The sequence below is a fragment of the Miscanthus floridulus genome, chromosome 9 (genome assembly GCF_019320115.1).
Source record: "Miscanthus floridulus cultivar M001 chromosome 9, ASM1932011v1, whole genome shotgun sequence".
Lineage (NCBI taxonomy): Eukaryota > Viridiplantae > Streptophyta > Magnoliopsida > Poales > Poaceae > Miscanthus > Miscanthus floridulus.
Genome location: NC_089588.1, coordinates 58420427 through 58430362, shown reverse-complemented (window position 1 = coordinate 58430362; position 9936 = coordinate 58420427). Strand labels below are relative to the sequence as shown.

General features: G+C 48.7%; 1 protein-coding gene across 1 annotated transcript; it reads right to left on the bottom strand.

Annotated features, from left to right (window-relative positions):
• Window positions 1-4445: 4445 nt before the first annotated feature.
• On the bottom strand, window positions 4446-5192 carry LOC136479980 (uncharacterized). The gene is made up of 2 exons (XM_066477671.1): window positions 4905-5192; window positions 4446-4808 (listed from the first exon to the last, which is right to left on the bottom strand). Exons 1-2 carry the CDS (start codon window positions 5190-5192, stop codon window positions 4446-4448), a joined length of 651 nt encoding a protein of 216 aa, XP_066333768.1.
• Window positions 5193-9936: the final 4744 nt, after the last annotated feature.

The window sequence follows — 9936 nt, the reverse complement described above, 5'->3', positions numbered from 1 at the left end:
ATCATTCCACCAACATCTCAGTGTGGGTCATTGGTGGTGGCGGCGACGGTGGTGGGAAAGCATGAAGAGCCAAAGGTGGAACCTCCTGACTCCCCCCGCTGCCGTGCTCAATGGCCCGACCACTCTCGCCTTGGCCCTCGCCAAGACCGTGAGCCGCTCCAGCACTGGTGCTCTCGTGTCTAGACCTTAGATTCATCTGTAAGAGATAGGAACCATCCATTTAGAACAACCCTCCCGATCAGAAGCAAGGGATTAGGGAAATGACAGCACATTTATTAAAGCATTCTTTCAATTAATCCTATCAAATTACTAATCCAATCATACGTGTAGGGGATTTTAGTTGAAGCAAGATGCTATTATCATGATGCATGCTTCGGCCTATACGTCCACTCAAGCCGGAATATAGCGGCATTCGTAAAATTTTTGGCACATCGCACACTCACTTTCCGTATACTAAGCGCTTTCTTACGCAATGTAAGTCAGTGTACCTGCAGAAAATTGATTAGATAAAACCAGTGCCGCTGTCCTAGATAGACCATATTGCTAGGGCTTATACTTATTTACCTTATGTAATCGCATCCTACTTTTTGCAAAACTTTTGTTGGTCAAATTTTTAAGTTTTGAAAATGTGTGATGAAACCCGTAACCATTATTGGCTCTGGTACCAACTATGGCAGAACCGTCCGAAATAGCATACTTACGGAGGTGCTCGTCTTCCACGAGACACTAAGCACCCCGAAAGCAACCTACAGCGGTCGGTATCCATCGGGCCCACCCCAAGGGAGAACCCAAAAGATTCATATTTTTCCCAAGGATCCACACACATCCACAGAGTACCATCCTTCATTTTCACGAAAATGGCTGGGCAACCCCATGGTGAAGAACTAGGACGGATGAAACCTTTTTCCATCAACTCTTCTAGCTACTTCTTCATCTCAGCCAATTCCCTTGGAGCCATGCGGTACGGGCGTCTAGAGATAGGGGCAGTACCAGGCTCTAGCTCAACGGAGAATTCTACCTCTCTGTCCGGTGGCAACCCACGAAGGTCTTCTGGAAAAACATCCGAGAACTCACAGACCATAGGGATGGGGGTAAGATTAGGAGAGGCTTCAGCATGGGCAGCAACAGGTAAGACTGGATCTGAGGGTACAATAGGAGATATCCTATCCTCAGAAGAAGGAAGCCGTAACTCGACACTTCTCCGCTTCATATCCAAGACTGCCACATACACCCATAACCAGTTCATTCCAAGAACAGCATCAATGCTTTGCCTAGGCATTACCATGAACTGTAGGCAGTAAGTGTGGGTGGCTAATACCAAGCTTACTGTGTCCATGCGGGTATTGATGAACATTTGTGAACCCGCAGTATGGATTCTATAGGCATATGGTATAGCCATAAGTGGTCAGTTGTGTCGATCCACAAATCCCATGCTCATAAAGGAATGTGATGCACCAGAATCAAACAACACATAAGCTAGATGGGAATCGATGGTAAATATACTAGCCATCACTGGTTCCTACTGCAATATCTACTCAGCATCTATGAAATACACCTGTCCGGATCTGCTGGGCACTTTCCTCTTGATCACGGTCTGCTTTACTAGACTAGAGTTCGCTAATGGTTGAGCAGACTGAGCTGGATGGTTCTGGGGACACTCCCGGGCATAGTGGCCATCTTTGCCACACTTGAAGCAAGCACTGGGCTTGTTTCCAAATCCTTGGCGAGGTGGGACCGTTGTCCCTGAGGTTGCTAGGGCTGCACCTGCTGAGTGGGTGCATGGTACTGTGTGGAAGAAGTCTAAGAAGTTTGCTGGGACTACCAATATGAATGCTCGCCTGATGATTGATAGGGCACCCGTCGAACCAACTACACCTTCTGAGTATGAGGGCGGCTAGAAGACCCCATGGCCACCCGCTTCCTCTTCCACTCTGCCTGGGAATCCTGCTGCAAGCCCTCCATGGCGATGGCAACGTTCATCATTGCCCCAAAAGTCCAATGTACAGCTTTTTCTGAAGGATATAAGAGAGGCCACGAAAGAAGCGGTCTTTCTTCTTCTCGTCAGTGTCCACATGAATGCCAGCATATTGGGACAAGTGATTCAACTTATTCACATAGTCCATCACTGTCATACTCCCCTGTCATAGCTCCAGGAACTCAGTCAGCTTCCGGTTGATGACACTAGCAGGAATATAGAACTCTCTGAATGCTACGGTGAACTCCTGCCAGGTTGCCAGATGATCTAGCTGCTGCATGGCACGAAAGGTATCCCACCATGCACTCGCGGACCCCAATAGCTGCTGTGCTGTAAAGCGCACCTTCTGCACATCGGCCACGTTGAGCAACAGAAACTTCTGCTCTAGAATGTGAAGCCAGTGCTCTGCATCCAGGGGCTCATCTATCGATGTGAAAGTGGGTGGGTGAGTCTTGAGGAAATCCTGGTAAGAGGAGGGGCCCTTAGGACGGCAGGCACCACCCCCGTTCCCACCGTTGCCCCCGTGGCCTCTACAGGCGAAGCCCGCGACATCCTGTGCCATTAACTCCATGGCACGGGCTGACTAGCAGCGAGCAGCCATCAGTTCCACCATCATCTCAATGTGGGTCATTGGCGGTGGTGGTGGTGGTGGCAGGAAAGGATGAGGAGCTAGAGGTGGAACCTCCTGACTCCCCCCGCTGTCGTGCTCAATGGCTCGGCCACTCTCGCCTTGGCCCTCGCCAAGACCGTGAGCCGCTCCAGCACTGGTGCTCCCATGTCTGGACCTTAGATTCATCTATAAGAGATAGGAACCATCCATTTAGAACAACCCTCCCAATCAGAAGCAAGGGATTAGGGAAATGACATCACATTTATTAAAGCATTCTTTCAATTAATCCTATCAACTTACTAATCCAATCATACGTGTAGGGGATTTTAGTTTAAGCAAGATGCTATTATCATGATGCATGCTTCGGCCTATATGTTCACTCAAGCCAGAATATAGCGGCATTCGTAAAATTTTTGGCACATCGCACACTCACTTTCCGTATACTAAGCGCTTTCTTACGCAACGTAAGTCAGTGTACCTGTAGAAAACTGATTAGATAAAACCAGTGCTGCTATCCTAGATAGACCATATTGCTAGGGCTTATACTTATTTACCTCATGTAATCGCATCCTACTTTTTGCAAAACTTTTGTTGATCAAATTTTTAAGTTTTGAAAATGTGTGATGAAACCCGTAACCATTATTGGCTCTGGTACCAACTATGGCAGAACCATCCGAAATAGCATACTTACGGAGGTGCTCGTCTTCCATGAGACACTAAGCACCCCAAAAGCAACCTACAGCGGTCGGTATCCGTCGGGCACACTCCAAGGGAGAACCCGAAAGATCCATATTTTTCCCAAGGATCCACACACATCCACAGAGTACCATCCTTCTTTTTCACGAAAATGGCTGGGCAACCCCATGGCGAAGAACTAGGATGGATGAAACCTTTTTCCATCAACTCTTCTAGCTGCTTCTTCATCTCAGCCAATTCCCTTGGAGCCATGCGGTACGGGCGTCTGGAGATAGGGGCAGTACCAGGCTCTAGCTCAATGGAGAATTCTACCTCTCTGTCCGGTGGCAACCCACGAAGGTCTTGTAGAAAAACATTTGGGAACTCACAGACCACAAGGATGGGGGTAAGATTAGGATAGGCTTCAGCATGGGCAGCATCAGGTAATACTGGATCTAAGGGTACAATAAGAGATATCCTATCCTCAGAAGAAGGAAGCTGTAACTCGACACTCCTCCGCTTCATATCCAAGACTACCCCATACATCCGCAACCAGTTCATTCTAAGAATAGCATCAATGCCTTGCCCAGGTATTACCATGAACTATAGGCGGTAAGTGTGGGTGGCTAATACCAAGCTTCCTGTGTCCATGCGGGTATTGATGAACATTTGTGAACCCAAAGTACAGATTCTATAGGCATATGATATAGCCATAAGTGGTAAGTTGTGTCGATCCACAAATCCCATGGTCATAAAGGAATGTGATGCACCAGAATCAAACAACACATAGGCTGGATGGGAATCGATGGTAAACATACCAGCCATCACTGGTTCCTGCTGCAATATCTGCTCAGCATCTGTGAAATGCACCTATCCAGATCTGCTGGGCACTTTCCTCTTGATCACGGTCTGCTTTACTAGACTAGAGTTCACTGATGGTTGAGCAGACTGAGCTGGCTGGTTCTAGGGACACTCTTGGGCATAGTGGCCATCTTGGCCAGACTTGAAGCAAGCACCAGGCTTGTTTCCAAATCCTTGGCAAGGTGGGACCTGCTGTCCCTGAGGTTGCTAGGGCCGCACCTGCTGAGTGGGTGCACGGTACTGTGTGGAAGAAGTCTGAGAAGTTTGCTGGGACTGCCAATATGAATGCTCGCTTGATGATTGATAGGGCACCTGTTGAACCAACTACACCGTCTGAGTATGAGGGTGGCTAGAAGACCCCGTGGCCACTCGCTTCCTCTTCCACTGTGCCTGGAAATCCCGCTGCAAGCCCTCCATGGCAATGGCAACGTTCATCATTGCCCTGAAAGTCTGATAGTTCGTAGTGTACAACTTTTCCTGAAGGATATAAGAGAGGCCACGAAAGAAGCGGTCTTTCTTCTTCTCGTCAGTGTCCACATGAATGCCAGCATATTGGGACAAGTGATTCAACTTATTCGCATAGTCTATCACTGTCATACTCCCCTGTCGCAGCTCTAGGAACTCAATCAGCTTCCGGTTGATGACACTAGCAGGAATATAGAACTCTCTAAATGCTATGGCGAACTCCTGCTAGGTTGCCAGATGATCTGGCTGCTGCATGGCAAGGAAGGTATCCCACCATGCACTCGTGGACCCCAATAGCTGCTGCGCTGTAAAGCGCACCTTCTGCACATCGGCCATGTTGAGCAACAAAAACTTCTGCTCCAGAATGCGAGGCCAGTGCTCCGCAACCAGGGGCTCATCTATTGGTGTGAAAGTGGGTGGGTGAGTCTTGAGGAAATCCTGGTAAGAGGAGGGGCCCTCAGGACGGCGGGCACCACCCCCGTTCCCACTGTTGCCCCCATGGCCTCCGCAGGCGAAGCCCGCGACAGCATGTGCCATTAACTCCATGGCACGGGCTGACTCACAGCGAGCAGCCATCAGTTCTGCCATCATCTCAGTGTGGGTCATTGGCGGTGGCAGCGGTGGTGGCCAAAAAGGATGAGGAGCCAGAGGTGGAACCTCCTGACTCCCCCCGCTACCGTGCTCAATGGCTCGGCCACTCTTGCCTTGGCCCTCAAGACTTATGCAACGACCGGTCCTTAATTGACATAGACAGGGAAAAGGTGTAACCAAGCTATGCCTGTTGGCCGTAGGACCCAACCCCTTACACCCACCAGTACCCAAGCCATATCCCTGCCTGATCACAATTTTCCTTTCTACCATTTTATCATGAGTGATCATATTTATCACCTATTTGCGAGTAACGGCAGGTTACTCACGCTACTGGTATCCTGAGCATAGCAACTACTCGAACTATACTAGTAGGACTCATAGGTAGATATATCTATGCTTGTAGTTTCCATAAAATGCATGTAACTTAAATGCACATCATATATATATTCTCACTCATAACAAGTAAGAAGCACGTCATAGATTATTATAAGTAAGAAGCATGGCATAGATTATTATAGCAACTACAGGCATTCTCACTCCTAATGCTGATTTACGCTACATATGATAAAGCAGGGATAATAGCTACTCTATTTATTAACATACTCTAAGGCTACAAAATTTACAGCAAGTACATAATAATCTAGTGAGACTACTGTAAAATTTTTATAGATATAGCTATCACCAATTTACCACAAAAATCCCTACAATTATTAATCTACAAAATACTAAGCTTTTCTAGTTGGAATTTATAAACCTACCATTGCCATAGCTAACTATAATCTAACTACACCAACAGGTGGATGGTATTTTTACGAATCTAACAAACTTGGTTTCACTATTTTTGGGCATCTACACGATTTACTACAATTTATTAAAGTTTAGCTCAAACTATTATTGAATAAACATTCATGAATTTACTGAAAAATGAAAATTGATTCCTATCCCGCGGCCCAACTCGAGCGGCCCGGCCCAACCAGGTGCAACGCACGCGCGCTCATGGAGCGGCCCACGTAGGGGCGCGACCCAGCCGGACGGCGGCCCGCGGTCGGGAGGACCCGCGCGTGGCTAGCTCTTTTGCGAAAGAGTCCCTGTTCTCTACCCTATTCGCAAAACTAAGCCGAGCACTATTACACTGAGTCATAGGATTTTCATCTACCACCCTCCCCTTTCCCTTCTTTGCCGCAGCGATGTCCCCCCGCACCCGTGCACGCACCGGTGCGACGGCGCGGGCATCGGGCGGCTACGCCGGCCACACCCGACCCTCCAATTCATATCTAAGTAGCCGATGCTCACCTTGACGTCAACGCGAAGCGGTTGGAGGCGATATGATGAACGGGGATGTTGTCCCGTGCTCCCTCCCCGATGGTGGACCTCTCCCTGCGACGGTGGACGTGTTCCCGTGAGCCAAAACTCAGACAACATGAACCAGGTCACGGATAGGCGATAGAGAGTCTCCCCATGACTATCGGTCGTGGTGGCTCGATCGGAGACTACTCAAGTGGACCTGGCCAAGCGCACCCGGCAGGCCTTGCGACGGCTGCGATGGCGTGACTACGGTAGTAGCACTAGGCAGACCACAGCAGGGTGAACTAGGGCGCGCATGTGGTAGAGTGGAGTTGGGCAAAGGTTCAGTGTCAAGGAATTGGACAGCGGTGGACGTGGGTAAGGGGAATTTCACGGCGCTGCTGCGGGTCTCAAAACGACTGACAACGACGGAACCGTCCAATTTAGGCTTGGCAACGGCCGACAATAGCAGTGGACGCTTTGGACATGTGGCTAAGTACTCACTCCATCCCAAGGCATACCCAATCTCACTGCTTTGGCCGACGCTGCATGCTGTCTCGGCGTGGCCCGGCGATAGAGGAATAGGGGAAAGTAGGCACGTCGGTACGACGCTAATGCCGCAGAGGTTGGCAGGGCAGGGGAGACAATGGCATAGCGTGGCAGTGGACACGAACGTGCTGGCGATATAGGCAGCCACCCCACACGCATGCAACTGTGGCAGGTCAACGGGAGCAGTGCCACACGGTGGCGATGGACGGCGCGCAGCGTGACTGGGGTGCCGTGCGACGTGACAGCGAGGCAGAGCTGCCGGTCTACCGGCGCAGTGCGTGTGCGTGCGTGGTGTGTGCCGGGCAGCCATGACCACCCGAGCTGTAGTGCAGGACCCGGTGGCAAGTCCGGCCAGTGCATGGACAGGGCAGGGCGGCGTCCCGGACGTGGCACGCCAGCAGCGGCTGTGTGAGCTGTGCGCTAGCGCATGGTGGCAGGCGGCCGTGTCTAGCAGCGCAAGGGCCACGCGTGCGGGCGTGCTTGCATAGGGGCGGTAGTGAGGACGCAGCCAGCATGGCAGCGTGCATAGGGTGGGACAGCAGTTGTGCTAGATCGAGCAGGGGCGGTGACCGTGGCCAGCGCTGGCTCTGTTCAAAATATGTGACTTGCATGCTTTTTAAAGCTTTTGAAAAACTCTACCCGATGATCCCGTAGCTAAACCAGCTCTTCTATCCTCAAGAGGGTACAAAGGGCCATCGAGCTAAGCCAAAACATCTAGCCACTTCTTAACCCGATCGTTCTACAAAAATTGTCGAACACGGCTTTGTCGATCCATTTCCGGACTTACGCGAAATGACTAACTTCAAACGGTTTTGCGTCGAATTCCATTCCTGTGCCACTCGATACACTAACTAGTGAACCCCGTCCTCGACCGCACGTATTTTATCGTCGCCTATGAAGTTCGTACCATGAACTTTATCAAAGTTTCGCATAAGCGTTCGATAGCACTTTGTTCGATAAAAATTCACTTAGAACCCTAAACGATATAAAGCGACATGAAATGTAACATTTGTTTCTTGTTTCAGATGAACGTTTCAAGTACCATACATTGATTTATACTCTATATTACACACAAGTATGAGGTTCATGCAGTGTTTTAGCAAAAACTATACATGGTAATACCGAGGGTGTTACACCAGTGGAGTCGGCTCGGGATCACCCCAATTGGCATCTTCCTGCTCCTCCACAAAGATGCTTTCATTGAGCTCATCCTCACCTGCACGCTCAAAGATAGGGTTTGCACAAGGTATGGTTTCATTGAATGTGACCTCACAGGTCTCCATGACACGATTAGTTTCAAGGTTAAGTACATGATAAGCTCAAGAATGAGCAGCATAACCAAGAAATATCCCATCAGAGGACCTCCTCGGATCTCATATTGTCGTGTCTGCATGACTCAAGCTCCAGCTCTAGACTATCACAAAGCATGCCCTTAGCAATAGTTGTGCTATCTGAACTGGCCTTCTCAAGAACAGAGATCTTGGCATTCTTCTCTGCTAGCTCAGATTACAAGCACGAGCAGGACTTGCACGCACCCAACAAGACAGACCTAGCCTTCAACTCATCATGCTCATCTAATAGAGTGCCATACTTGTTTTGCAAAGTAACAAGACTGGACGTGTGAATAGCACAAGTATCACACTCCATTTCCTCGGTAACAGTCACAGAAGACATAGCGAACTCTAGATCCTTAAGCGCTTGCTCTAGCTTGTCCTTATACTCTTTTCTCTCACATGCAATATTTTGAAAATAAATTATTTTCAAAATATTACCAATGTTTATGTTGTGTAATAAGTACCATTAGATTAGTTGTGGAATATACTTTCATAATAAAATTATTTGAATATACAAATATTAATATTACTTTCTACATACTTAGTCAAACTTAAAAGAGTTTGACTCCTCGATAAGCGAGATGTGCACTTATTTTGGGACCGAGGGAGTATTTTATTAGGCACTTAGGCTATTAGGTCTAGCACTTAGGTTCTTAATTCTATATTATTGGACTAACCGTTGTTGTGTAATTCTATATTATCTATGTTATAGGAATATATACATAGGTTATTATAGTTATTTTTACAAATAAAGTAAAAACGAGTAATCCGTGTAAAACCGTGTACACGCCGTGTACATGGTCTAAACGCTACACGAGACCTCGCTGACTGTCTACCGTTTACTGTTTAGGAAAACATTGCATGCAGCACGCTTAAGCAGTTTGTCCTAACTAAGCAAAGCATCTCTCAAGGCAACTACCTCAGTGGCAAGCTTGTCGGTAGAAGATAGTACCTCAGAAGTGTCATCATCGCCGATCGCTTCATCCTTGCCGGTCTCCTCATCTCCAAGAGCCATGATGCAGAAGCCACCATGGGTGGAGTCAGTGAAGAAGCAGAGACCGTTCAGCCTCTCCTCCACCTTCCTCTCGAACTCGTTGTCACTTGAGGAGAGAGATGCTCGCTTGTCGCCGAAGGCGTCGAGGTCGCTGAGTGACACAAGGAAGACACGTTGCTGAGCCTTGGTCTTCTTAAGGAACCTCTTCTTGAGTGCCTCCATGTCAAATCCTTCCTTGGACTTGTGCTTGTCCGAGGAGTGCTCCCGCTTCTCTTTGCGCTTGCCGGCATCGTACTTGTTAGAGGGGTACTTGCTTTTCTTGGGGCAGTTGGCGACGAAATGGTCTGGGTCTCCGCAACCAAAGCATCCTTAGTTCGAGCCACCACGTCGGTGATTCAAGCAATTGTTGTGAAGTTGCGAGAACCGGCTGATGACTAGAGCCTGCTTGTCGTCTCCAAGCACCTCCATCTGCTCTTCTATGATAGACAACGCAAAGACAGACTGTGAAGGGTTAGTGAAGGAACTTGAACTACCATTACCTGAGACCAACGCCATGGTAGGCGTAGTGTTGTAGTCAATCTCGGTAGACTTTAGCTTA

Excerpts from the sequence above, each read along its gene's own strand:
- LOC136479980 (XM_066477671.1), bottom strand. The coding sequence starts at position 5,192 with ATGACCCACACTGAGATGATGGCAGAACTGATGGCTGCTCGCTGTGAG. Across the intron at positions 4,809-4,904 it reads ACATGGCCGATGTGCAGAAG|GAGTTCGCCATAGCATTTAG; the intron begins GTGCGCTTTACA and ends GCAACCTAGCAG.